The sequence below is a fragment of the Agelaius phoeniceus genome, chromosome 2 (genome assembly GCF_051311805.1).
Source record: "Agelaius phoeniceus isolate bAgePho1 chromosome 2, bAgePho1.hap1, whole genome shotgun sequence".
In the NCBI taxonomy this organism is placed as follows: domain Eukaryota; kingdom Metazoa; phylum Chordata; class Aves; order Passeriformes; family Icteridae; genus Agelaius; species Agelaius phoeniceus.
The window spans coordinates 83524261-83552176 of record NC_135266.1 but is presented as its reverse complement, the minus strand read 5'-3'; the positions used below and the strand labels follow the sequence as shown (position 1 = coordinate 83552176).

Genomic DNA, 27916 nt, shown 5'->3' with positions numbered 1-27916 from the left:
CCGCCGCCTCCGGCTGAGCCCTGCCTTGCGGCCGCGGACTACAATACCCAGCATGCCCCGCGGGCCGCCCGGAAGCGGCAGTGAGCGAGCGGAAGCGGAGGGCCGGGGCGCCATGAGGGGCGCCGGGAGCAGCGGTGCCCTCCGCGCCTGGGCCGGCCCGCTCCTGCTCCCGATGCCGGCTCGGCTGCCCCCGGCTCCTCACAGAGGTGAGAGGCGCCGCAGCGCCGTGCTGTGGCCCCTCGGGGTGGGTGGCTGCCGGTGTCGGGTGAGCCCGGGCCGTGTGTGTGAGCGGCGCTGGGGCTGCGCAGGGCGGTGGCCGGACTCGGGTGTAGGAGCGGCCGCGGGGCCCGACCCTGAGGCGCGGTGTGAGGGAGCGCTGAGCGCCTTCCCTCGGGGCTGGAGCAAGGGGTGAGTTCCGCGGGCGGGAGAGGCGTGTACGGGGCTGTCGGGGGTGCTCGGGGCAGGAGGAGTTACCGGGGTGCGGAGGGCGTCACCCACAGATGTCTGGGGTACGGGTCTGGGGAGTGGTTTCCGCAGCTCCCGGCTGGGATACGAGCATCCAGTCGAGACTGCAGGAGTGGAGCAGTGGGGCCAAGAGCAGCGTGGCGAGCAGCCAGAACTGTAATATCAGCTTTTTTGAGACAGTGTCTGTGCAGTGTAGCTGTTCAACCCAATGAAAAAATCCACCTATGCGTTTAGAAGACAAGAGCTGTGCGTTTAAAAGGTGGGACAGCTCCATAAAAACGATGTTCTTCATTTGGTTTTCATTATTTGTATGTAGCATTTGGTGCATCTTAACTCTAATATTGTCATTTATAATACCGTGCTGTGCCTGGTTTAGTTATAGCCAGATCTTTATAGTATTTGTCGGATAGCACATAACTTGATTTATCTGGTAGCAGCACAAAATTATAAATTCCATGTTCTTTAAATGTTACAAAGCTTTTGAGTAAAGATAAGACAAAGAACAATTTGGTTAAGGCAGAGAGCCAGCAATGCATATAGTTTCAAATAAACAGATTAAGAAGTAACAGGGCTGCTTAGATAACAAAGAATTAATCAGAGCAGAATCTGTAATATGTGAAGCCACACAAACATCAGGTGAAGAGAAACATATGCTTGAAATAAAAGTAGGAGAAGTAGTGAAACCTGCTTGTGGGAGGGCGCCTCATAAATAAAGTGGATCTTTAACTAACACCTGAGGTTAACTAATGCCTCTTTAGAGACTAGGTATTCCTAATCTCTGAGGTATTGGATACAAACATCATATCCCTGTACTGCCCAGTTACTTTTCTGGTGAATCAAGAAATTCATTCATCATGAAAATAAGACTTGCATATATCTTTTTTTTAAATTGTAGCTTAATTTTCACAGAAGCCACTGAAAATGAGGTATTTGGATTAGATATAAAGAAGAAACTCTTTGCTGTGAAGGTGCTGAGGCTCTGGCATAGGCTGTCCAGAGAAGCTGTGGATGCCCCATCCCTGGAAGTGTTCAAGGCCAGGCTGGATGGGGCTTTGAGCATCCTGGTCTGGTGGAAGGTGTCCCTGCTCATGGCAGGGGGGCTGGAACTAGTTGATCTTTAAGGTCCCTTCCAAACCAAACCATTCTGTGATAAAATAAAAAGCTGTTGGAGTTAAGGCTAATGCTTAACTGCATAAAGTCATTCAGTGTGCTACAAGTATGAAAATTATTTAAGTGATGTTTCCCAAATATTATAGACCAGTTGGCTGTGGGGGTTATTTGTACTGTATCAGGATGCTTGTCTGTTGCCCAGCTACATGAACACACTTCAGACAGATCTGTGAGTCCTGTTTAGTGTAAATTCTCTGTGGAAAAGTGACGATGGTTTCTGGTGTGTGCTGTAACCCAGCTTTTTGTTGCAACATCCATGAAGCTTTTCTGTGATGAAAGAAATTAAAATTAGTGTACTGTATGAGAAGCCAATCAAGTAAGATTAAGGCATGTTTGGTTATTTCCAGGTTTTGCTGCCACGTTTGTTAGGAAGTCATATGATGTCAGAAGAGTTGATATCACTCCCCTGGAGCAGAGGAAGGTGACCTTTGATACCCATGCTTTAGTGCAGGATCTGGAAGCCCATGGTAAGTGAAATCAGATAAGTAATTCAAAGGAAAACTTTTAATATTAAGTAGTGTGACTTTGAGTGCTGCCAGTTTCCCCAGAGTGCCAGTACCCGGTGCTGTAAAATGTCTTGGCAGCCTCTTGAGGAGGCTGCTGAGGGAGAGCCATCTGATGGTGTGCCATACAAGCAACTGGGACATTAGATTTACCTCATCTGTACCTGTAGGCAGGTTCCTGTGGTGTCTTCCAGCTGAGGAACACAACACAGGTAACAAATGTGAAGTAACAGTTAAAGACTTCTATAGCAAAAATGAAGCTTTTCAAAAAATTCCTTCCACTGGCCTGCTAAGAATAACTGAAGGATTTTTTCCCAATGAGGAATATTTTCAGCAGCACGGTGCTGTGATACATTCTCAATGCCCACTCTTCTGTAGTGAGTGAGACTGGCTGAAGTCAGATAAAGGCTCCATCCAGCCCTGGCGTAACTCTCCAGGCAGAGCAGTGTTTCAGCAGGGCAGATGTATGTCACACATCCCCTTGTACTTTCCAAGTTTCCAGTTTGTCACCCTGGAGGTATTTTAAATCAGTTGAGAGTTTTAGTAACCTTCAATGCAAATCTTCTCACAAGTTTATGCAGTCCCTGAGCCACTATAAACTGATTATTATCCAGAACATCCTTCCTTATGGAACTTCAGACATCTGCATGTTCTGTTTATGCAGAATCTGGCATCTGTGAGGTGAATTTGATGCCCACTCAGCTCTTCTGTGGGAAGGAGTGAACATTTAATCTCTCATGTCACTCATGATTATGCAAACTTCTGTCATATTGCCCCATTATTTTCCAAAGAGAAGAATCCTAGCTTGTTGCATTTTTCCTGGAGCAGTAGATTTTCCATATTTTTGATTATTCACGATGCCCTTCTGTTAATATTGTCTGCTTCTGTCACATTACATTCCATTTCATGTTTTCAGGGAACAGTGCTGGCATTACTTGACAATTGAATGTCCTATGGATTTGCATAGTAAATGTTGCATCTGTAATGTTCTCTGTTCTTTTTCCTAGTAATTCAAAGGGTTTGGTTTGCTTTATTCATCCCTGCTGAGCTTTGAGCTGATGTCTTCATCAGACTAGCAACTATCTTTTAAAATCCCAAGTGACAGTAGAAACTTTTACAGTCAGAGGTTGGGATTGTTTCCACTATTTGGGTCCAATAATAATAATAATATGTGTTGGTAGTTAAAAGACTTACAGTAGTCTGCTAACTATGAGAGTTTTTTTCATGCTTGTCAGACTCAACAGCCTGTACTTTCCTACATCTCTCTAGAACTGTTTTTTAAAACTGGCACTGTTATTTTCCAGTCCATGGGAAACCACAGTAGGCTGTGAAATGTGACTTGTCCCAGGAACTGATTCAGCTATTTCTTCTTCAAGTTCCTTTAGAGCTTGTGGGGTGAAGTCTGGTGCCAGTTGTTATTCAGTTTAATTTGTTCTATAACTTCTACAAATGCTTCTACCACAGTGACAGGTCTGTATAGGTAAAACCACAAAAGTAAGAGAGCCATTTTAGTTTTTCCCAAGCTTTAGGCAGTTTTCAGGCTTCAATCTCTTGCTTATATATATATATTTCTTCATTTTCTAAACTTTCACAAAACAAAATCATTTCTTTCTGTGGAGGAAGAGCAACATAAGGAATTGGCAAGAGCTTAAGTAACTCTGAAAATTCAGAGAAACTGAAGCAATACTATCACACTTTGTAGTGGAAGGAAGCTGTCATAAAGCATGTGTAGCTTTTTTAGACATGTAAACCAGTGGTGCACCTGGACAGTACCAGTATTTTAGAAGGGTGCAGTGGCATAGTCCTCTAAATAATGTGCCTAGAAAGCATTTTTCAATGTTAATTTAGCCCACTTTATAAAATGGGGTAGTTGAAACACAACATATCAGTCAGATTGCTGGAAATAAATTTCTAAGGCAAAAGCTCTCAGCACTTGAACTGATCCAGCTAAAGTGAGAGCAATTTTTCTTCCCCATTATTCACTACACATCATATGTAACATATCAAATTTACATCAAGCTACAAACAAAATGTACTTTTTATCATCAGAAAGCAAAAATCCCAGTTTGAGTTCATTCTGCAGGCAATGGATGCAGCAATTTAAAAATCAGTCTTGCATATGTTCCTGTCTCTGCAGGACAGTTCCAATATATGCAGAATTACTTGTTATTATTCTATAGAGTCCATGCTTTGTAGCTCAAGGTAAGTTTGATTTAAACAGAATTTGTGAAAGTTCATTATGAAGTAAAGTTTTGCTAAATTATTTTTATAATGCATGAATGGATGGATCTTGTGTGAAGAAATTTGGTCTTTCTTTCAGCTGCATGTCTAGACTTTCAGTATATTAAAAGGTGCTGTGCTTCAGATTTTTGCAGCATTAAGTTTGTTTTTTCTAGCTGGAGTCGCAGTGCCTGGCTCCTGGCTCTCAGTTCCCAGTCATTGTGTGAATGTGTTGCTGTGGTTTGCTGTGACACTTGAGTGTCTCTTGCTCCTTATCCAGATTTTTAATGCCACCTTCACTTGTCATCCTTCAATTGTCCCCTAGGCTTTGGGAAGGAGCAGGCACAGACCATCGTGTCAGCGTTGATAACCCTGTCCAATGTCAGCTTAGACACCGTCTACAAGGACATGGTTACGCAGGCCCAGCAGGTAAAAACTCCTCTGTGCTATGAAGGCTCATGTGTGCATCTTTAAAACACAAGTGAGCAGCTCTCTCTAGTACTATAAATGCTTCACTGTGCCAGGTTTTCCTAAGTTTCACTCGGGATTTTAACAGAAGGTTATAGGCCCTGACCAGCTGCCACTGAAGTCTGACTACTTCATTGAACACAATGAAGTTTTTACAATTCCTGGGAAAACTTTGGTTGCATTTACACTGAGGAGATAATATGCCTCGTACCATCTTAAAATATTCATTATCAATACTGACTACACTCTAAAAAACAGTGTTTCTGCCTAATGCAATTCCATGAAAATTCTGTTTAGGAATGTTTTGCATGTAATAGGATTTCCAAAAAGAAAAGTTTTCGTTTTGATGAAAGAAAATTACAGAGACAGAAGTTCTTGTTTTCTTCTGAGATTTAGAAGGGGGAAAAAAAGTTAGACAACTTTTATTACAAGTAAATGCCAGTAAGATAAAAATCTTACTGTTAGAAGAAAGGCTCAGGAGTTGAAATAAAATAGCAATGAATGCTTAATTACATTAAGTAATTAAAGAAGAATAGCACATAATTTCAGCTTGCACAACCTTCTGGAGCAATGACCAAAACGATCACTGTGCATCAGAGAATCGCACAGCAATGTGTCTTTTTCCATGCTAAATAGTAGGGTAATTTCCATATGCTGGGTGAAGGAGTATTGCTTTCAGCATTTTAAAATTCTGAGTTTCTTCTTTTATTTTCTGGTTTGGGTTTCTTCCTGTGTTTATATGTAGTGGTTGAATTCTGAACTTGTTAGTTCAAACCCCGGGAAGGCTTTTCTCAGTGCTTTCTAGCAGTGTTTCAGTTCTGTCCATCAGACTTGGAAGCTGGCAGTATGATACTCATTAAGTCTTTGGCTTTCAATGAGTTTGTAGGCAAGAAATGCAAGTGCTTAGTAAGAGCTGCATTCAGATGTACAATTAATGCTTCTGAGGCTACTGAATGTTCATTGAAAGTGGAAGAGACTGCAGGAGGGACTTGTAGTTTCAGGTCTATTTCATTTTATTGCTACTTGGACTGACACCTCTGGCCTTTTTGCTTAAGTTCAGACTTGGTGAATTAAAGCAACAGAAAAAGCACAAAACTCTTGAGTCTTTCAAATAAATTGCTGGTATTAAATTGTCTGTTTCTGTCACATTCTTGTTAGAGAGATTCCCCACTTTTGGGCTTTGCAGTAGCTAATTTCATCATTTCAGACCTAAGCATTTTTCTTTACTTGTCAGAAAGAGTGCACCTTAATCAATGGCATGTTTTATTTCTCAAAGGAAATAACTTTACAGCAAGTAATGGCACATTTGGACTCCATTCGAAAAGATATGGTCATCCTGGAGAAAAGTGAATTTGCTAACTTGAGAGCAGAGAATGAGGTACTAATATATATTTTCATTAAGCATTTTAATTGCAGTATTTGTTGTGTTTTACCTGATGTACAGTTTTGTGGAACAAAATATAAATGTAAAAGTAATTCTGTAATTGGAATTGAAGAGTCTGTATGTTACAACTTCAGAGATCACGTAAAAATATATTTCACTTGCTATGACGTGCTCAGATCTTCTGTAAAGGATTCTAAGATAGGTACATTTTTTCAGCTTCTGTACTTTTATTTAAGGGTAACTGCTAGCTTCTGGCCATTAACCATATAGTGCAGGTAGAGGAGTCAGCCATTGTTTTGCAACAATTTAATTAATTTGGTGATTGAGACATATTTTGCTTTTACTTCATGGTATTTTGGTATTTTTCTGCTGTCTTTAGACTCAGAATAACAAGATCGTCATTGTTACAAAATAAATCCTTTCTTTTGAACAAAATTCCCAGCAGATTATATATGCCTGTACATCTGAACACATTAGCTAGGATATTTAATCAAGAACAAATTGCCCCATTGGGAGAAAAAATGGAGAAAGAATAATTGGATGGATGCAGTGATAACACTTACATCACTGATTAATTTGCTTAAGTTTCCTGAATTTTTAAAAAAATTTTTTTTTCTCCTCTGCCCTTAGAAAATGAAAATTGAATTAGATCAAGTTAAACAGCAGCTAATGGTAAGTAAACAGCAATTACCTACACACTCCCATTAGGGAGAATAAGTAGCTATTTTCATAATCTTAATTTGTTTTAAAGACTGAAACCAGCAAAATCCGAGCTGACAGCAAGCTAGACATAAACCTGGAGAGGAGCAGGGTGACAGATATGGTGAGTTGATCTGTGAGATGGCCCTTATTAGCTTTGTGTTGTGTTTCTGTTGCTATAGCTGTGATGTTATCTTTTATCCACAGTTTACAGATCAGGAGAGGAAACTGATGGAAGCAACTACAGAGTTTCATAAAAAAGTAAGTATTGAGCAAAGCAGGATATAGTTATGCATTGCAAGTTCTGTAAACCCCAAACTTTGGTGAAAGCTAATAGGTTTGTGGGTATGGTAAAGCAAAAGGCCAGGCTCTATCACTCAGGGCTGTTGCAGGTGTTTCTTGCCTTTGGGATTCACACTAAACTCCAGTCAGCAGAGGGAGGCATTCCAGCCTTGTCCCTCACTTCCCAAGTACTGTTGCAGGCTGGCACAGCTGGGATGTGAGCTGTCATGCTTCCTTTTTCCCAGTGTTAACTGATGAGCTGTATCACAGGGATGGTGCAGGTGCCTACAGCCAAGCAATTCAAGGGCTGGAAGTCCTGAAGCTGCTAGAGGACACCAGAGTCTAGGGGGCTGAAGAGGGACCATGTCCCATCTTGAGCATATTTTCCATTTTTGCGATATGCCTTGTGAATGCTTAAACCTTTGTTTTTCAAAAATGCAGGAATACTGTTCTGTGTGCTTTGATACTGTTCTTTGGCTCTGATGTGCCAGTGTCTCCTTCAGGAGGCAGTGGCACATCAGAGACAAAACTCTGTCATGAGGGTGGCAAGACAGTGGCACAGGTTCCCAGAGAGGCTGTGGACTCCCCATCCATGGCAATGTTCAAGGCCAGACTGGAAGGGGCTCCCTGCCCATGGCAGGGGGGTTGGAATGAGATGCTCTTTAAGGTCCCTTCCAACCCAAGCCAGTCTGTGATTCTATGATCATTGAAGTTTTCTCTTTCACTGTCTATCCCTTCAGCAATCTTTCTAGATTGTATGAAGCCAGTTGCTCTGTCTTCTAATGTCTCCTAGCAGTGATAGGTTGGAAATATTCTTGTTTCTGGTAGCATGGTATTTTAGTTCAGCTTTGGAAAGCTGAAGGGGCTAGAGACCATTGTCAAATATATGCTGTCTTTTAATATTTCAGGATGCAAATACCAACAGTATTATCTCAGAAATCAGTAATAAAATTGACACTGAAATAGCTTCCTTAAAAACACTCATGGAATCAAATAAACTTGATACCATTCGCTATTTGGCAGGTATGTGACAGGCAAGGAGGTGAGTACTGGTACTGGGTTGCGGCTGTATAAAATTTTGTTCAGGAGTATATGCTAAATGAGGGTAGCTGTAGCAGTAGGCAACTGGGATTGGGTGGAGGAGCTCTCCCTTTCCTCCTCCAGCTGGAAGAAATGTGACAGAGAACACAGAAGAGGTGGGAGCATGCCACCATGGGACTAGGATTGTGCCCAGAACTGGGATTAGGACGAATATAGACATGGTTAAAAAAAAAATTAAAAGTCTAAATACCTTACCCAGTTTGACAGTACCTCTGCTTGCTGTAGCAGCTATTGATGTGATGGAGTTCCTTCAGAAGTTTTGGTGACATCATTTACCTGAAGGTTTTCTGTCATTCAGGACTGGTCTGAGAGTGACCAGTTCTGCCTCCCAAGGAAACTTCACGGACACACAGTTTCTGTATGGCAGGACTTGTATTTTTCCCCTGCCAAGCAGAACAAATTTCTGCTTGTTCAAAAACATAATTTGAGATTAGTCTTCTCAATATGTACATAACCAGTGAAGTTTTTATTGTGTAGGAGCTGGATAAAAAGAGAGTAATGCATTGTATTTGGAAGTGAGAATAAGTTCAAAGGCAAATGTAATTAGCTTTATTCTAACACTAATTGAAACAGCAGTGTAACAAATCCAAAAGACAACTTGTCAGGTTTCAGGAGTGCTGTCGTGTTTGACAGCTCATTTTCAAATTCATTGTCATTTTGGTTCCATGGGAAATTTGGGGTGTCTAACGTGAGCCTTGTGCAGGCAGCTCTCCTGCAGTGCAGTTTCCAGTAGCTGGGTGACAGTAGTACAAGCCCCTGTAGCCTGTGGTGCTCTGAGGCATCCAGCATAGTTGTTGGGATGTGTCTCTGGAAACGTGGCTCCTCAGGCTGCTGCATTGGGCCTCCCATCTCAGCACTGCTGCTGCTGTGCAGGGTACGGCACCTGAGTCCAGCCATTGGCTTCTGGAATTGTTCTGTCACACCTGCAGCAATCTGGGAGGTTTAGGAGGCTCTGCTCTACAGTTGTTAATTCCTCCATCTGTTTGCAGCTGATTTCTTCTATGGATAAAGTGGTACAACAGCATTCAGCTAATTATCTCTTTTTTGTTTTGTTTTGTTTTTAACAGCCTCAGTGTTCACTTGCCTAGCAATAGCACTGGGGTTTTACAGGTTCTGGAAATAGATCTACATGGAATGACTGCACTAAATACAGACAGAAAAGGCCACCCAGGCAACAGCACTTTGACAATAACCTTGGCACCTTTTGGTTTTGATATTCTTACTGTACAATAGAAATATTTTCTCAATATGTTAACACACACACTAAAGATCAAAATAATTGGGGGGAAGTAGCCAAATAGTAATATTTCCTTGCCTCCTATTCAATACTGTATTTATTTCAGAGTATTTCTTATGCTATACCAGAAAGTTTCCTAGTATCTTTTAGAATTGAATTTGTTTTCTTTCTGGAAAATTCTCACTCTCAGCTCCTTTGAGAATGGAAATATTAAACATTTTATATACTGTAGAAATGGGAATACAATTCCCAAATTAGAGTTCCCAGTATGAGGATGCTAATATCAGACTTCAAACTACCTAATCTGATCCAAGTAAATTATTCTTTAACATAGGTTCAGGATTTTGCCTCCAGTCTGTTCCTCACTTTTTTGATGAATTGAAGCTTGTCCCTTTGGTTTTTTAATCTACATATGTAAAAACACACTCCAGGGCCTTTACTAAAGAAACTTTTTTTTTTTTCCTTGAAAACTGATTTAAATTAATTCAAAATCTCATGTATAAAATATCTCTATAGATTTTTGTTAGTATCTCCGGCAATTTCTGTACGCCCAGAGGTCCAAAGAATGGGAAAACTTCTCTGTCTTTGCCTTTCCAAGGGGAAATGCCTCCACTCCCAGCAGCTGTGTGCAGCCCTGGGGCAGATAAATGCTCTTAACTTCCCCCCTCAAGTACTGCAGAGAATTTCCAAGAAACCTGCCCATGTTTTCTGGGCATAGCATCTGGCTTTTAATACGGAAATACTCAGAATCTCAGTGGTGCCAGGGTGGTGGTGGTGATCCTCCTCCCCCCTCCTTCAGGGGTTTTTGCAATCCCATGGGACACACTGACCCTCGTGACCACTCTGCCTTCTGCAAGGACTTGACCGTTCCTGTTGCAGTTACAACACAAGGGGATGCCTTCCAAAAGTGAAGCGGTTCCATTTTGTTGAGTACAAATGCATATGCTTGGTTTGATTCTTTCAGTATAATAATAATTTTTTTAAGTCTTTCTGGATTAACTTTGAAGTAAAAATAGGCCTTTTATGGGCTAAGGACTGTTGTAGTATTGAGTACTGGCAATTTTTTTTCATCACTGTTTTATTCTGTTTACAGTTGAACTTGCTGGTATTCTGCCAATTCTTACATTCTCCGCATTAAATTATTTATCATCTTCATTCAAGAAAATAAAATTAATTTCTTATATTTGCTGTCTGGCTGACAATTTCTGCATGAAAGTTTAGCACCAATGGTGATGCAGGAAATAGCTCATCTATTGCAGCTTGTCACCATCATTTTACACACCAAGAACCAGGCTCTTGATGCAAGGCTGTTAAGTCAGCATGCCTCTCCTTCATGGTGTACACAAAACCATGGATTTTTATTTTTCAGTATCTTTGAAATTCTCAGAGATGCAGTTTTCTTTGGTACTAAGGAGAGGATGGATCAAGACTGACATACTAAAATAATTCTCTTCTAAGTCTCAAAATGAGGGTTCCAGAGGGAAAATAATTTCACAGTAGCATACAGCTGACAGAAAAGCTTTTATATGTGTAGTCATTTAATGGTTTTTAGGTATGGAGGAGAGGTCGGGGTTGCAATTTCTAACCACAAGCTACCCCATAACTTAGTAAACCCTTCAGCCCTGAGTCAGGCCCAGTGACCGACTGCTGCAGGTCAGCTGAAACCTCACAAAGGACTGGCTTCCTGCCTTCTTTAGGAATGACTAAAGATGGAAATCAAGGGGCCTGGCACCTCTCTACAGCTGAGGAGTAATTCTCTCATCCACTATTCAGCTTCCACACTGAATATGCTAGGAGGTAATGTGCACTTTTGCCATCCTAAGGTGGCAGTACAAAATAGACCAGTGAATGGAGATACTTTCCTCAGAATTATGAGGGCCTGTGACTTTCTTGTTGTTAGGCCAGAGAACTAGAGAACTAAAAACAATTCAGTGTTTTTAAAAAGTAGAGACCCACAGCTCATCTATAGAGCTGGGCTGTGCAAACACTTTGCATTATCTGGAATATTGCTTTTGTACCTCCAGTCTGCTGCCTCTCCTTTGAGGTTCGTTCCTCAGTGTAGTCGCACTCCTCCTGGGCTGCAGGCTGACTGCTTCTTTATTTTCATCTTTGCAAGACTTGGCCATTGTCTCAGCTTCCTGAAACAAAGAATACTGCAGCCATTAAACAGGAACCACTGGAAGGATGTGAAAATCCACATCTGGGAGTAACCACAGAATACTGTGTTCAGATTGAAGCTGAGGGCAGAGCACAGTCCTGGGGCATGGGATGGCAGCTCAGCAGTGTGAGACTTGAAGCTCTCTTGGCTGTAGTAGTCACTCAGACAGAAAGGCTGCTTGGTTAGAAGTGGAAAATTACCAAAACCAAAAACTGCCTAATGAAAAATATTGACAGAGAAATGTTTGCCAGCCTGGCAATCACAACGCTGAGAAGTAGAAACATCCTTGAAAAAGTGCAGCTGGCCTCTCTGAAATACAGCTGTGGCAGCTAGTATTCAGAGCCTGAGATTCCACCAAGAAGCACAAAAACAAAGGACTGCAGAGGCAATTGACTGAAAAGGTGGAAAATAGTCTGGGAAATAAAAAATGCTCTGAAAGACTAGAAGCACCATCATCTATTGCCATCTATTGTACAGGTGAAAGTAAAAAATAACTATCATCACCTACTGGCTGCTTGCAGTGTTGGTGTCCTCTTTTCTCTTAGGTCTCTATCATATAAAAAGAGCTTAATTTTTAATTCAAAATAGAACCTCTGTCTGAGAACTCCTAGTGCTGCACGTACTGTTCCTTTCCCAAACAGACTGAATTCTCTCCATAAATTTTCTATGAGATCTTGGGCTCTTATTCAGTATGCCTGACTGACTCCAGACACTGTGACATGGATCAAGTCCCTGTTATTCAATTTGTCCCACTCTGGGGACCCATGGTAGCAATCTTTACAGCCGTGCAGGCTGGGCGGCCCTTTAGGTGGTGACACCTCTCGTGAAGCACCATTCGAGTCCCAGACACCAGGTCTGACTGAGCCAAGGGGAACTGCCAGTCACTGGCTAAGCAGTAGGGAGGGAAGCACTGGGGATCAGCCCACTCCTTAGGTGAACATTAAGATGAAGAATGGCAGTGCTTTTCTGCCAGGGTACAGAAAGAAACTGATACCCTTTCACAGCAGAGACACTGTCAAGGCCAGACAAGGGTCACTCTGCTCACTTCAGCGTCCCGAGGTGAAAGCTTTAGCACATTTTCTCTCGACTGTGCCCTCTAATAGAGGGAACAAACACACAGAAGCAGCAGGCAGGGGCCTCTGTGCCCCGCCCGGGGAGCTGGTGTGGCACTCACCACGGAGGCGGCAGAGGCGGTGCGGGTTTTCCCGCGGCCCTCTCGGAGCTGGTTTATCTCAGCACGGTAATCATCCAGCTGGCTCTCCAGCTTCTCCCGCCTGACTCGCTCATACTCCAGCTGCGCCTCCAGCTCCCTCACAGCCCTGCCAAAAGCGAAGGAGACAAGCAGAGCATGAAGTACATCCAGCCCTGCCCCGGCTGCTCCACGTGGCGCAGTGCCTTTGCCAGGGACCAGGTCAGACACGCAGAAAGCTCCGGAGCCTTGGGGACAGCGCTGAGCAGCAGCTGTCCTTCCTCGGCTGCCAGCGGTGTTCAGCGCCATGGCACCACGAGATGGAGCCGTCTGCCCGCACACCGAGCCCGGGCCGCGCTGCCTGCGACCCGGCCAAGCCCCAGCTGCGGGGGAGGGAGACGTGCCCAAGCAACCACGAAGTTATTATGAAACAGAGAAAAAGCACAAAGCCGGCAGCATTCTGGAAAGGTCAGGGGCAGCTTTCTCAATCACATCTGGTGCTTCTACACCCTTCCTATTGATTGGCATAGGCACAGATGAGAAATACTCAGATGACAGCTTGCATGACTGGCTTATACACAGTTGCACAAGATCTCACTGGTTACACCCTCAAGGGCTCCTAAATTATTTGAGATTCCTGGAACTGTTTAGCTGACACGTAATTCACACATAAACTGAGTCTCTGGAGTTGAGCTGGCTCTCTCATATATCAGGATGAATTATCCCAGCTACAAGGATGGAAGATCAGTAAAAGGAAAGAGGAGATATCTGCCCTATGCATTCAAACAGCACAGGAGGAAAGCTCTCAGCAAGACCTACCATGTTTCCCTGTTTCCCAGAGTGAGAATTCCTGACTCGGGTCCTTTTGAGCTACCAATCAGCCTTACTGCCACTGCAAGAATGGCCCTGTGCTCAGGAGACAGCTGACTTCTTCCATGCTTCCAATTAAAGAGACACAGCTCCCAAACTGTGTGGCACACCCATGGTGACACTTTCCTGCAACGAACCCTGGTTAAAGCACTGTGAAGTGATTCACACCAGGCCTCCTACAGCCAAAAAACCTGGACTAAAGCAGAAATCTTCAAAATCTGCTACAGTGGCCTTCCCAAGTGGCAACTCCTGCTTTTCATCTAGCAAAATGGTGTTGTCATTAAGTATTTTATCAATAATGAGGTTTTCTGGCCTATGATACAAGCACCTTGGGGTTTATCTACAGATAGGTACTCTGAGATAGGTAGGCAGGTATTCTGACAAGCCCCATTTCTTTTCAAAAGAATAGTTTGGGTCTAGGGATGCTTTCTAGCCTTGACAGGTGGGAGAAACCCTTCAGAGAACCTCACAATTTTTCTAATTTAGCCATACATGCCAGAGAAAGCAACACCCTTTAAAGAGTGCCAGCAGAGCCTTCTAATAAACATTGTTAGTTTTTGAGCAGCTGCTCTATCCAAAATGAACTTTCCTGTCTGTCAGTAGTCAACAGTGACTTTTCCATCATTGAAACCAGATTGCTCTGACCTTTCAATGTGGGCATCAACACCTAAGCTTGTCACCCTCCTCTAAAACCAGGAGAGACACTTCTAGAAGTGATCAGTCTCATCCTGAAGTACATGTCTAATTATGCCCTGGAAGTGCCTACACCTCTCCAAGAAGTTGAAAAAGGAGTTCATGATAACTAACTCAGCCAGAGGTGTCTGTTACCTATTGTATACATATCAAGTTAAGCAAGATGGACTTTCAGCATAAGCTGAGTCAAAGAGTGACCTGGAACCAGAAGAAATCCTGACCTCAGTTTCCTGGCTCAGATATGGCTGTAAAACAAAGTACTTAATTGCAATCTGTGACACCTATTGTCTGCTCCAGATCAACCGCTAAGTCTGTTGTCTTCTTGATGGCGTATAAGCCCCCAAACAGTGACCAAATAAAGACAGTGGTTTGGGTTGGCCCAAACACATGATGGGGGTGGTTATCTACAGAGACTGAGAACAAAGGGTACCCAAATATTTGACAGGCAGAGGTCGAGACAGGCCTGTCTTTGGAGGCTGCAGTATTGTTAAGTCTCTAAATCTTTGATAGACTTTTCTTTGAAATGTAGACAGTCTGTCCATCAAATCACCTGACCAACCTAACAGAACCATTGGATTTAATGGAGACATTGAGAATTTTATCTTATGAACAATGCTTTACATGCAAGGGCAGGTTTGCTGGTAGTCTTTTCCCGTAGTCTGGATACAAGCTAATCCTTTCTTGAGCACAGAAACATATTGCCAATGAACAGAAAGGTTAGCAGGTCACTGAATAATCTCTGCTGTATGTGCTCTTCCATCCAAGCCATGCTAAGACTTTTGCCTATTTTCAGATTTCCTGAAGGGCATACATGTCTTTGGCATCCTCAGAGGAAACAAAACAGCCAGAACTATCAGACCTACTCCACACATCTGCAGAAAAACCTGAAGACTGAACAGATGATCTCACACAAGAATCACGGACCTATCAAGCACTTGTGTTGTGGGGCTGATCCTGGTGGTAGAAGTTTAGAAATGGCCAGACAAATTGCTGCAGTTCATTTATTTTGGCCTGGTTGAAGCTGGTAAGTGGAAAAGACAAAATGGCCAAATGCAAATTTGAGTGTAAAACAGCTTTAAAGGAGGATTTAAAATGGGCCTCACAGAGTTAAACATTAGCAGGGCAGAATGACCTTACTTCTCAACTTTCCTTTCTTCTTTTCTCATCTTCTTCTCCTCTTCAGTTATTCCCCCCAGCTGTCTGTAGTTGCTGTAGGCAATTTCTAGAAGTCTCTGAAGTTCTTTAATCTTGTGATAGGCCCTTACTGTAAGACAGTTCTCCAGGTAGGTTAAATGCAAGAAGACAGTCATGCTGAAATCCAGTAGTCTGGAAAACAGTCTCACAAGCAAATGAGCAGAAGTCACACTGCTCAGCAAACACTGAGCTACACCTGACACCCACACAGCAAGCAGATGTCAAAAACAAATAGCAATCACACAATCAGATTATAATTGTCACACCATTTTAATCCACTGTTGCACCAACATGGATTAAAATGGTGTGACAATTATAATCTGATTAGCTTCTGCTTGCTTTCTAATATTCCACAATTTGTTTCAATGCTCAGTATTACAGATATCCTGTCAACCATCTCATCTTATAACAAAAAGATCAATCAGAACAGTTGGCTGGGACTTCTAGTTAGGACTATAATGTCTTGATAACAACTTTTGTAAACAAGGAGTGATGGAGATAGAGTGCTTACCACGTGCATTCCTTTTCTCTGCTCCATCCAGAGTTAAATCTTCTTTGCTATCTGTACTCCCTTCCACACCATGTGTTTCAAAAAACTTGATGTTGCTTGCATCTAGTTCTTCATCACTAGAGTTACTGTTTCCAGTTCTTGGTGTCAACAGTTCCACAGCTGCCAGATGGCCAAATCTGCACAGAGAACAGTTAAAATCTGGAAAAACACGTGTGGTAGAAACTCTCACACTGCCCATGTTCCCATTTATCAGAGGGGTATCAGAACTAAAGGAAGACTAGACACACACTAAAATTATCTATCTGCTTTTTGCAGTATTGTTATGGCATGAGTTCTGCCTCAATGGAATCTTATGGCAATGGCTCCAACATGAGAGCCATCTCTTTCCTTTGCAGGGTTTCTTAATTGAATTTCATCAGAATCTGTGTTATTTTTATTAATGCAAAAAGCAGCTGGCCTCTGCTACTTCTCATTTACTTTGTATAGCAAACTGTGAGCATAAGGGCTCAAAACTGTCCTCTGGCAAATGAGCTAGTATTGGAGACAGGCAACCCCCAACGAAGGGAGAAAAATTTTCTACAATGCATTCTACTTGTTCTAAAACACAGGAGCAGTAAATGAGATAAGAATTGTTTTTCCTTTCTCTGAGGTTCAGAGAATGTGAATCCCAGAAAATCCTTGGGAAGTTGTGCCTTGCTTTACTCTGTGAAGAGAAATCTGGCCACAAGCTAGTTTTCCTCTTTTGTGTCTGACCTCACTAAAAAGAAACTTAAATTAAGTGAATATTAAAACCTTTTATAGTTACAATATTATAGCTACAATAAAGCCTTGCTTATCACTCAGAGCTGGAATTCATGGGCTTGATCTGTTCTTTCTCCATCACTGAAAATCAGGATTAATTCCAACAAAGCTGATATGATATTGATACACAAATAGTAAGTAAATAAGTGTCAGAGCTACAGGATATGTACTGCTACCTCTTGGCTACATCCTTTGGAGTCTCTCCAGCATCATTTGTAATGTCACAGTCAGCTCCCATTTCAACCAACCACTGTAAGCAATGGATATGCCCCTGTTCAGCAGCTAAGGGAAGGAAGGCATACACAAGTCAATTATATACAACTGAAGTGTTTCAAACCTAAAATGTCCTCCTCTTGCCATTATTTGGCAAGTCAGAGATTGGGTTCACTAAGACACCACAAGGGAGATACTATTTCAAGAGGAGCCTCTGTGTCAAGATGCTGACAATCACTTGGGTACAGTTTTGGGGCAGAGCATTGCACTGCAGTGTGGTTGGTGACTCTTTCTAGTTCTAGAAATGCACTGGCAGCTCTTGCTGAACACAAGCTAAACTAAACTTGCCCAGTCTCATGTACAGAGCACAAGACACACAAATAACTGCTACCCTAGTAAGAAAGGCCTGCATGCCACAGTTTGGCAGCCAGGTGCTGCCACCTCTCCCTGGCTTTGGGCTCCCAGGGGTCAGACACAGCTGGCTGCCCCAGCCTGGGGTGTCTGCTGCTGTCTCAGGAGAGACAAGCAGGACTTTGTGCTGGAGCTAAAGGTACAGCATTTCTTAGGGCAGACACTCAAGGCAGCACCTCTCAGCATCTCAGCAACATCCTAACACAACCCTACTCATATGATGTGCCATGGCCACTGCTCCCACCACGTGGTGCCAGGAACAATGTCTCATCTATGGAAGATGGTACTTGGCAAGTCTAGATGAAACTGTACATTGATTTTCTCAAGGAAGAAAAAATCCATTTCTTGACAGCACTCCCCAGTGGATATTTTTTATATTTGTTTTCTTACTGAGATAAGGAAATGAAGTTACAACATCAGCATGGAAACACTGGGGATGAAACAACTGTAGGTTAGCATAATTCCAAGAAAAGAAAGTGGGATTTTAAAATAGCTACATATCAGTTATTTTAATAAGAACCTCAATTATGTTTTTAAAAATTCTACTATATATCTAGCCAAAAAGAAATGTAGGAAATGTGTTAAAAGCATATTACAAAAATGCTTCCCTCTTTCTTTTGTCTTTTGTTCCTTCTTTCAGATAATACTGTGAAACCCCAAACACAAAAGAACCATTTTTTCTGTAATGCCAGCAGTCCACTACACGCCAAAGTGCCAACCAGAAGTTTACCTTTCTTCACAGCATCCTACCAAATGACTTTGTTGTGGTTTTTACAACATATCCCCACAGTACTGATGTGTTCAGTAAATAAAGGCTAGGCCACAGTACAGATCATTCTTATACTTAGCCAGCCAGATGTTTCTAAAAGCCACATCTTGCCTGATTTAAAAAAAAAATCAAAACTATTTAGTTACATTAAATTAAGTGAAAATTAAAAACTTTTATATCTAGAATACAGCCTTGCTTATCACTCAGAGCTGGAATTCATGTGCTTTATCTGTTCTTTCTCTGTCACTGAAAATCAGGATTAATTCCAACAAACCTGACATGATATTGATATACAAGTAGTAAATAAATGTCAGAGCTATTTGGTTTTCAGTTTAGATGCTGATTTCTCTTCATTGTAAGCTCTTTTTCCCTGACTTGAGCTTGGTTATATTGTTTTTAAAGTGACCCACGCACATATACATTACAAAATATGGGGTTTGAGGTTGCCTTTCCAAGCCCTCAAGAAATAAGATGCTGTTTTTCATTAAGTTTATCCAATAAGCAGCCACTTGAAAAACAAAGTAAATGAATCAGCAACAAAGAGTAACAAGCTGAAGCACAGATCATATTTACTGACCTTTGTGCAGGAGAGTGGATCCCTTATCGTCTCGCTCATTAATGTTGATTACTCCACTTCTTACTAGGCTTCTAACCACTAACAAGTCCCCACTGAAAGCAGCATCATGAGCTGGGAAAGCTAAAACTGAAAATGAAAGGCACATGTTTCCAAGCAGATGCCAGCAGTTCTATTGAACATGCTGGTATTTGTCTCACAGCTCACCTCTCTCTCTCATAGCAAATTATGTATGGACACTTCAGAGGTAGCAAGGATAATGCTCCTTAATCAGCTGAAATGCAGCTGTGTAACCAGCAGTGCTCACCAGACACTTGACTAAACATGTCTTAGTTATGGCTACAGGCATCTCATACAGTTAAGAGATTAATTTCACAGACCTGAAATAACAAGTACACCTTTGTGTACTTCTGCAGAATTACACATAATGCTTTTTTTAAGTGTATCTTAATCCATACTCACCTTCCTGTGTCTCTGGATGTTCCTCCTCTTTTTCCACACCATCGATATATTGCAGAATATTATCTTTGTAGAACCGTTCAGCCAAGTCCCTTGGAGTCTCTCCGTGGTCATTCCGGGCTTTCAGAGTGTGTGTGACACTGGCCATTTTCCTGAGCAAGAACTTAAAGCAATGCAAGTGTCCTTCCACTGCTGCCAGATGTGCTACAGCACAAATGAAACAAAGGGTGCTAGAGCTGAGCCCTGCTGCCCACTGAGAAAGCAATGCTCCCACCACTGGTTAGAGTTGGCTCATCTAGCAGCACGTGAGCCATCCAACACTGCACAAGGGGAAGAGCAGCCTCAGCTGAACTGCAGATGTTCAGCTCCACCCAGGACAGAGTTCAGCTCTAGGCAAAGGAGGTAAAGCTGCCAAGGATGGGATCTGCAAAGATGATTCCCTGGTGGAGCCGACTGCAGGAGACAGAACAGACTCCCAGCAGAGCACCAAATCCTAGCTCAGAGAGTGCACTGCTGGGCCTCACCTCCCCAGGAACACGGATCCCGCTGACCCTGCTGTCCCAGGGATACTCCTCACAGGGGGGACAGCAAGCAGTGTCCTTGATTAGGAGCTAAGGCCATTTCTGCTTTAGCCTCTCCTGTGCCACCACAAAAAAGTTCAACACACCCTTGGTTACCTCATCCATAAAATGAGGACAGTGATAGGTGCTTCACTGGACAAAATATTTGAAGGTACATTCCTCACCTGACCTTTAGGCTATGCAGAGGTTTACTTACTTAATATTACTGCAGTGCTGGGCCTACAACAAAGTAAGAGGTACCAAACACATGCTGACTCATTTGACATAAGTAATATCCTCTAATCCCATTAATGAGAAGAACTTGCCAAATAAATGCTTATTATGATCTCTCACTCCATGAAAATTGCTCTGTAACAGCTGGCTGATGTTCTAGAGGCAAAAGTATTAGTTTGTCTCCAGATAAGAATCTCACTATCTTCATAATCAACAAACAATGGGCCCAGGACCCAAAAAACCCATGTCAATTCATTTTTGGCACATACAAGTTCTCTATAGCAAACCAAACCATCCACAGCTTTCCAGAGCATAATTGCTCTAAAAGGCTATGGACAATGGTTTTACAGCAAGATGACAATACCTCTGTACCCATGACAGTTTAAAATCTGAGCTTCACTGAAATAAGGGCAGTTTTTTCCATTGACTGAATTTTAGTCAGTGAGTTAGGTTCTCAGGGAGAAGGGAAAAGAAGGGTACCATGCTAAAGGTAAGTCAGCTAGTGAAAAACTGACTCAACCGTTACGAATCCGTTTTCAGATACCTAAAACCTGTCGGTATCCGATTTTCTCTGTGTTTCATCTTGTCTTTTATAAAATTGGACTAACAATATTCACTCTTTTCAAAGCCACCAGCCAAGAAATTGTGTCTGTGAAAAATATTTAGAATAGGTTTAACTAGTGAGCAATAAAAGAAGCAGGGAAGTGGCCCAAAAATGAATAGAGAGAAAGCAAATTGAAATGTTCAGTTAATAAGCACAGCCCATTCTGTACATTGAATGAGCCACAGAATTTTTTTTTTCTTCCAAAATATTGACAAGGAAAGTAGCAAAGATAGTTAGACCCCTTGCTGTAACATACATATACAAAAGATGCAGCCAGGTTCTAAGTTTCAGGTGCCTGGCACTGCAACCTCAAAAAATTTCTTCCAGTATTCTCTTAGGAAAAATTATTGCACAGTTCAGCTAATCTTGAAGCTGAAGCATGTAAAGATAATTTAAGTTCACTTCTGTTACACAAGCAGACAACAAGCTGGTTCGCACAGTACTTCTACTAATCTGTTACTAGCCTTGTTCCAAAATATCCTCTTTCATTTGGAAGATAATATGATCAAATGAAACACATCAAAGGTTGGAAGATCAAGCTTCTGTAGATGCCAAAACACAACAAAAGCAGTTTTCTACTAACCATTTTATACAGAGCATTTAAGTAGAACTGTGCTGACATCTGCTTTCTCTCCACAGAAGTCTGTTATCAGGGAAGTGTTCCCAAATGCAAATAAAGCTGCCTTCCATGCTGCCCCCAGGGTGCCTCACATCGTGACCCCTTATTGCTAATGCACCAGATGTTGTCCTGCTGTGATGCAGCAGCCTCACATCCTTTAACAAGCCCCAGGTTTGCAAAACACAGCATGGCTATCTGTTTCCTAGGTAAGTAGTCCTTAGTAGAGGGTAAAAGATTTTAAGAAGGGATTTATAAAGATAACTCTGTACAAGTTATAGAGAAAAACATATGCTCTTTGGAACAAATAATGCGACAAACCATAAGAAGGAAAATGCTAAAATGAAAAGGATGCAAGAAGAATTCAAGACAGGAACAATACCATTGAGCTTACAGAGGATATTGAGACAGTGGTATGTTAGGGAGAGGGATACTGGAGAAAATACAAAAAGCAAGGAACAATCACTGGCAAATTTTTGTGCTGAAGTGAATGCACTGATAATTATGAAAATAAATTACAGATAATCCAGAAAAAGCAATATTCCAGAAATCAAGATGAAGAAATCACAGGAAAATGAAAACAACTGTTTCACAAAATCAGTTAAGAAACAATGGGATACAAAAACTTGCACGCAAACACACCAGAACCTCATCACACTGGCACCAAGTCAAGAGTAGCACATAGCAGCTGAAACTACCTCCCCCTCCACCTATCCTTCTCCTGCGACCTCCACTGGCACACAAGCTCCATCACACACGCAGGAGATGCTGCTCACCTGCTCCCAATCAGGCTCAGCCTGCTCCACATACCAGCATTTGTGAACTCTCATCCTTGCTAGCAGCAGCAGGAAGTGAATGGGATACTGTCACCAACAGTAACACTTTGGAAAAAATGGGCTATCTATGTGGATTGCATGGAATCAAATAGCAAATGCTGCTGCTGTGCATTAGTTATAATTTGCTCAATCATCACATTTCACAACTGTAAACTAAAGGTTTAAAAACATAGGATTTATCCTGATATACCTGGAAGGTTTCCATTGTTATCCACATCATCTACACACGCTCCCCATCGAACAAGAAGCTGCAAACACCCCAAGCGACCGTGAAAAGCAGCATAATGAACAGGTTTCCAGTCATTCCTGTCTGAAACATTTACATCCTAAAATGAAAGTAGCAAGTTAATTCATTCACTTCTGAATCCTAGGACACAAGACAAATTTTATATATGGAAATCCGCTGTTCATTGTTTAAATAATTTAAATTATTTAAATCAAACCAGATAACGTTTTTCAAAGTTCATGCATTATACGCAGTTCCAGCTAGCTTCACGACAGGTACTGTTCACAGGTTCTTGCTTTTACTTAATACACTTAGAAAAGGTGCATTTTTAGATATGTTTTTATCATCATAGTGACCTGCATTGGTCATTATTCCTTAAATATGCATCTGGGCTAATTTTCCCTTTTTTAAGTTTATGTCTCCTTTACTATAGAAGATTTTTAGAACTGCAAAAAATTACCGTCACCCCAGCACGTGATGCTCATTTAATGACATCCTCAGCAGAAGGTGATTTACTCACATTATTGATTCTCTCTACATTTTTTGATCATGTCCCTAAATGTATATCACAATCTAAACAACGGGAAATTTACCCACGGAATAAATCCCCCCCCCCCCCCCCAGTAATTAATCTCCAGCCCTAAATGTCGGTTCAAGCTCGGGAGAGGTTGGCTCGGGAGAGGCTGCCGGGCTCTGGCAGTGCAGCAGGCCTGCCGGCAGGAGTCTCACCGCCCCCGTGCGCAGCAGGCTCTGCAGCGTGTACGAGTGCCCGTGGGCTGCGGCCAGGTGCGAGGCCGTGCAGCCGCGCTCGTCCCGAGCCGCTGCGTCCGCTCCGCTCTGTAACAGGGCCTGAAAGAAATGCAAAGCACACGTGCATTTCACAAGCTGAAAAAGCAAACATTTCCTAGAAGGATGGTGCATGATGACCAGCAGGATAACTCTGGGCTGACCTCAGGGGTCTGGTATTGCACAAAACAGATCTGATTGCACAGACAGCACAAATGAGTGCTCTGCTCTGAAAATGACTAACTTAATTTGACATGTCAGGACATCAAATGAGCTACTCATAGGTCCCTGAGGAGCTCCCTCAGCTGATCTTCATAATGAATTTGTCCAGTGTTAAGGTGTGCCCTAGTAACTCTTGCCTGAGAGAATTTGCAGTACCTGCATGCAGGCATCCTGCCCTCGGATGGCCGCCAGGTGAGCCGCAGTCCAGCCTCTCACGGTCACGCGTGCGGTGTCAGCTCCATGCCACAGCAGCCACTGCAGGCACTGCTCAACAAAACCAAAGGCTTCCTATTTAACTGCTCCCATTTCAGCTAGAATCCATCCATCCATCACAGTTACATTTCAAAACAGTGCTGGAATACTTCCTTATAGAAATAGGAGATCCCAGAGCATGCCTTAAACAGGTATTTGTGAATTAGGAAGTTATGGGTAAGTTATACTTTCCAGGTTTCACCCAAGGGTACAAAATGTGCAAATAACCAACAAATTCAGATCCTAGCATCAATGTTACAGTATGACTTTATCATTTTACTCTTCCAGATTTAAAATGTAATCTGTGAGAGTATTCTTATGGCATGAGGTAAAAGCATTGGAAAAAACAATGCAAACATGCTCACATGAATTCCAGCTAAAATTACTGGCAGGAAAAAGATCACATACTAAATTTAAAGCCTCATTTAATTTATTAGGCTTTTTAGGCATATGTAATCCCATATCTCTTCTCATCCTTCCGTGGCCTAGTTTTGTTTTATTCATCTTTTTCCAGCAGATATCATTGCTTGCAATGGAAAGCTTTATGAACTATTCAAAGACAGCTAGAGGAACAGTTAGAACTTTTTATTATATATTATTATGATTTATTATCTTCTTTCAGGCCATCTTACAGCTTCCTCCACTATTTCTGCCAAGGAGCTTACTGACAAACAGATGACAGATAATTCAATAAAGTCTAACAGACTGATTGCAAAGTAGGAGAGTCAAATGAAAAATGGCAGAACTTAGAGAGGCAGAAGGGGAAGGTAACCTATCTGGCTTTGGGGCTGACATTAGCATTTTCATGACAGTGTCTCTACATTCTAGAAGCAGCTCTGCATTTAGCAATTCTTGAGTGTAGCAAGAACTTCACGCTTTTTCTTTTGGGACATGAATGGCCTTGCTGCTTCAAGTTTAGACTGCCATGGACAATGAACAAGGAGGCTGCAAGAAGGAGGAGAATGTTGTGCTGAACACAGCAGTTCAGTCCTTCTGGAAGTTTAAAATATTGATGCAATCACTTGCTGATTTCTCTACCATTATTCAACATTTTCATTTATTAAAATAAAGTGTATTAGGACTACTTCTATGGAGAATGATGCATGGGGCACTGGTAAGCAGAATAAATATATTTTCATGTCACTTCTCACCTGTTTCAGTCACCTTTAGGACATTTTACACATCCTACAGGGTTTTCTAGGTGTCTCAAGAGAAGGAGAAAATGCAATAGAGACAAAAGAAGGTCATGAGTCTGAAAGGGGGGCTATAAGGCAGATTTTACTCAGAGTAAGAAACACAAGGATTTTGTAAAATATGGCAAAGTTGATTAAGTAAATTGCCTGGGTCTTCAGAAAGAAAAAAATAAAATCCAAAATCCTGTGCTCCTGCCTTTGGTGAATATATTTAATAAGAAAAACAGGTAGAGATTATTGATTCAGTCTGATCAAAGCAATGTTGTGTTCAGCCTCTCCCAAAGAAGGAAACAGGAACTATAGCTATGCCTGTACACTAAGGTAATGCTTTACCTCCAGACTTCCCGAGTGGGCAGCACACTGCAAGGGTGTGAATTTGTGAACTACATCCACCTCATTAATACTGGCTCCACTTTTTATCATCGATGCAAGCTGTTCTACATCCCCAGCTTTCACTGCTTCGTGCACACTAGTGTAATTTTCCTTCTTCTTGACAACTAGTCAGGAGTAATGAAAGGGTATTAGTCCACTGCTTAAATCAGCAACATTTAAGAGATAGAGAATGTGTGATGAATCAAAAAAATATCAGATTTGACATTCATGGCACAGAATCAAACTCTAAATGTAGAAGCAGTAGTACAAAAGAAAAAAAAAATCTTCTGTCACCAAGCCATGGTATCAAATGACCTGTGTTCTCCCTTTAGGCCTTTCCACTGATTAACTACAAGACTGGAAATAATAAGAATTACATATCCAAACCCCTTGCAACATCTTGGTACCTTGACAAAACTTGTAAACAGAAATATGAGATGTAAGTAGATCTAATGGCCAAGGGGGCTAACTTCAGATCGCCAAGCATGAAAGGAACCTAAACCAATTAGTATTCACCTTCTGCAGTAGTCATCATTCCAGTACCAAAATGCACCAACACACTGATTACATTTCACACTGCTGGAAGTCCTGAAGAATTGGGCTACTGTTTAGCAAGTCAAGAAAGCATAAAACTGAAGGTCTCAAGGCATTAGTGCCTCAGTTCCTCTGCCTGTGGAGAAGAAATGGTAGTGGCAGTTAACACTGTTACACAATTCAAGGTAAAAAAATAATAAAAACTATAAAAGAGATATTGCACGTGTTTGTCATATTTGAAAAAAAGCACTAGATATAATTAAAAACATCCTCTGCAGTTTACCAGCGCCTATTTTCACGTTATCTGCAGTGTGATAGTAGAGCTTGGGCAGATTTGGGGTTGCCACAGAGAGGAGGGGATGAGTGAAGCTCCAGCACTCCAGCCTGACAGTAACACACCCTGTGTGTGCTGTAACACAGGGTTTAGGTCCTGTGCCTCTGTCTCACCCCACCTCCACCTCCCCAGCTTGGCAGGCTGCATCACTGCCCTGCACAAAGCCTAGAAAACTTCAAAACCAGGACTCCATCCTGCAAAACACTGTACAAACAAACAGCAGCAGCACAGAAACACAGAATAATTCCAGCGGGAAGGGGCCTCAAGAGGTCATCTAGTTCATGTTTTGAGGTTTGAGTTGTTTGGGTTATTTTGAAGAACAGTTTCACCACGACATAATTTTCCCCCAAGGAAGAAATTGCTCATTATACCAAGTGAGGGTTACAGACTTCAGCCGAATTACACAACATCACAGGCAGGGCGGGCTGATTACACTGCTCGGCAAAGTTCTAATGTGTTTAACACAATGTTTCGGTACAGCAAGTTCAAGGCAACTTTTATTTTTTTTCCCCCTTAACCCAGAAGAAAAGCAAACAACAAGGCCCACCAGCAGAAATAATTTTGTCTCCCCTCTCGCTCTGGATACGTCCTACTGCATGGAGACGAATGCCAAGGGTGGGTGGCTGCCCTGGCTTCTGGGCACAGGACAAAGGCAGCAGCCTGGCACTGAAGCTCAGAAAAAAGCTGTTAATATCAGTTCTGTAAGAAGACACATTGATGTTCAAAGCGAAGGGCAGGCTCAGTAATTTTAGCGCAATTTTTTTTTTTACCAAAAATTGTCACCAAGCACTCGTTCAATGTTCTGGGACAAAACTTTGCAGAAAGAATTCAGTAAAAGCACTTTGAGATCGGTACCTGCCCAAAATCCAGTTAAAGAGATTAAGTGAAGAAGGATATGGCTCGGAATAGGGAAAGGCACAATTTAGGTGTTGCGATGTTTCCGTAACACACAAACCCAACCCCCGGAGCTCGGCTTTGGGAGCAGCCCCAGGGCCGCGGGAGCCGCCGGCCCGGCCCGGCCCGGCCCAGCGCGCCCCGCCGGGCGGAGGCGGAGCTGCCAGGCCTGGGGCATGGGGAGGGCGCGGCCGGCCGGCGCCAAACACCGCCTTTCCCTGCGCTTTTGGTGGCTATGGAGCCTGCTCAGTGCTGCGTGTGCGTCCCGGCGGAGCCCCTGCCACAGACCCGGGGTTCGGGAGAGCCCGTCCTGCCCCGCGCCACTGGGCCGCCCGCGGCGAGGGGACGGGGGAAGGAGCAGGCGGAGGAGGAGCAGGCGGAGGAGGAGCAGGCGGAGGAGGGGCGGGCGGGGCGGTCTCACCGGCTGGAGCGGGGCACAGCCGCCCCTTGCGAGAGGGCCGGCAGCTCGCCGCTGTCGCCTGGAGCGCTTCCTCCAGCTGCTGCTGCTGCTGCTCCCTCCCCGGCGTTGCCATGGGCCCCGGGCTCGCCCTCCCGCGGCGGAAAATGGCGGGAGGGGCCTGGCCCGGCCCAGCCCTGCCGCGCGGGCTGCGCTGCAGCTGTTCGGGCCGTTCTGCACCTTCCGGCGGCCCTAGGCTGCAGCCGGCACGGTGATTGATCCCCACGAGAAATGTAACAAGAACCAATTCTCATCTCGGAACCCCGCCAGTGATGCTCTGAGCAAGTACTGAACCAGCTTGTGCTCCAGATGATCTGACTCCGGTCACGTTGTGGGAACCTTTAACCCTCATTTCTTTCTGCAGCGACGCGATCCTGCTCCCCAGTTCCCTTAGTCAAAACTAGCTGGTACCCTGGGGGTAAGCC

The 27916-nt window shown here is 42.9% G+C and overlaps 2 protein-coding genes across 11 annotated transcripts; one reads left to right on the top strand and one right to left on the bottom strand.

The window, feature by feature from the left end:
• The first annotated feature begins 75 nt into the window (after positions 1-75).
• On the top strand, positions 76-10712 carry CCDC90B (coiled-coil domain containing 90B). 2 transcript variants are annotated; one of them, XM_054654507.2, is made up of 9 exons: positions 76-206; positions 1983-2102; positions 4684-4787; positions 6103-6204; positions 6841-6882; positions 6962-7033; positions 7117-7170; positions 8100-8214; positions 9360-10712. In XM_054654507.2, the coding sequence occupies exons 1-9, from the start codon at positions 113-115 to the stop codon at positions 9413-9415; spliced, it is 759 nt and encodes a 252-aa protein (XP_054510482.1). In that variant the 5' UTR covers positions 76-112; the 3' UTR covers positions 9416-10712. The 2 variants fall into 2 exon arrangements, with proteins under 2 accessions (XP_054510482.1, XP_054510484.1); XM_054654509.2 differs by lacking the exon at positions 76-206 and adding an exon at positions 213-408.
• ANKRD42 (ankyrin repeat domain 42) lies at positions 8208-27698 on the bottom strand. 9 transcript variants are annotated; one of them, XM_077174019.1, is made up of 15 exons: positions 27456-27698; positions 26688-26824; positions 25789-25942; positions 25234-25397; positions 23612-23719; positions 23177-23296; positions 22412-22547; positions 19375-19575; positions 18916-19041; positions 17122-17227; positions 16145-16320; positions 15577-15703; positions 12862-13006; positions 11548-11667; positions 8208-9291 (listed from the first exon to the last, which is right to left on the bottom strand). In XM_077174019.1, exons 3-15 carry the CDS (start codon positions 25805-25807, stop codon positions 9259-9261), a joined length of 1581 nt encoding a protein of 526 aa, XP_077030134.1. In that variant the 5' UTR covers positions 25808-25942; positions 26688-26824; positions 27456-27698; the 3' UTR covers positions 8208-9258. The 9 variants fall into 9 exon arrangements, 7 of the variants coding, with proteins under 7 accessions (XP_077030134.1, XP_077030133.1, XP_054510480.2 ...); XM_077174018.1 differs by having other exon boundaries at positions 26688-26806; XM_054654505.2 differs by lacking the exon at positions 26688-26824.
• Positions 27699-27916: the final 218 nt, after the last annotated feature.

Coding starts and splice junctions, on each gene's coding strand:
- CCDC90B (XM_054654507.2), top strand. CDS start 113: ATGAGGGGCGCCGGGAGCAGCGGTGCCCTCCGCGCCTGGGCCGGCCCG. Junction 4,788..6,102: donor TGGTTACGCAGGCCCAGCAG/GTAAAAACTCCT, acceptor TATTTCTCAAAG/GAAATAACTTTACAGCAAGT. Junction 6,883..6,961: donor AAGTTAAACAGCAGCTAATG/GTAAGTAAACAG, acceptor TTTGTTTTAAAG/ACTGAAACCAGCAAAATCCG.
- ANKRD42 (XM_077174019.1), bottom strand. Junction 13,007..15,576: donor GAAGAAAGGAAAGTTGAGAA/GTAAGGTCATTC, acceptor CGCTTTTGGCAG/GGCTGTGAGGGAGCTGGAGG. Junction 11,668..12,861: donor CCGCCTCTGCCGCCTCCGTG/GTGAGTGCCACA, acceptor TCTTTGTTTCAG/GAAGCTGAGACAATGGCCAA.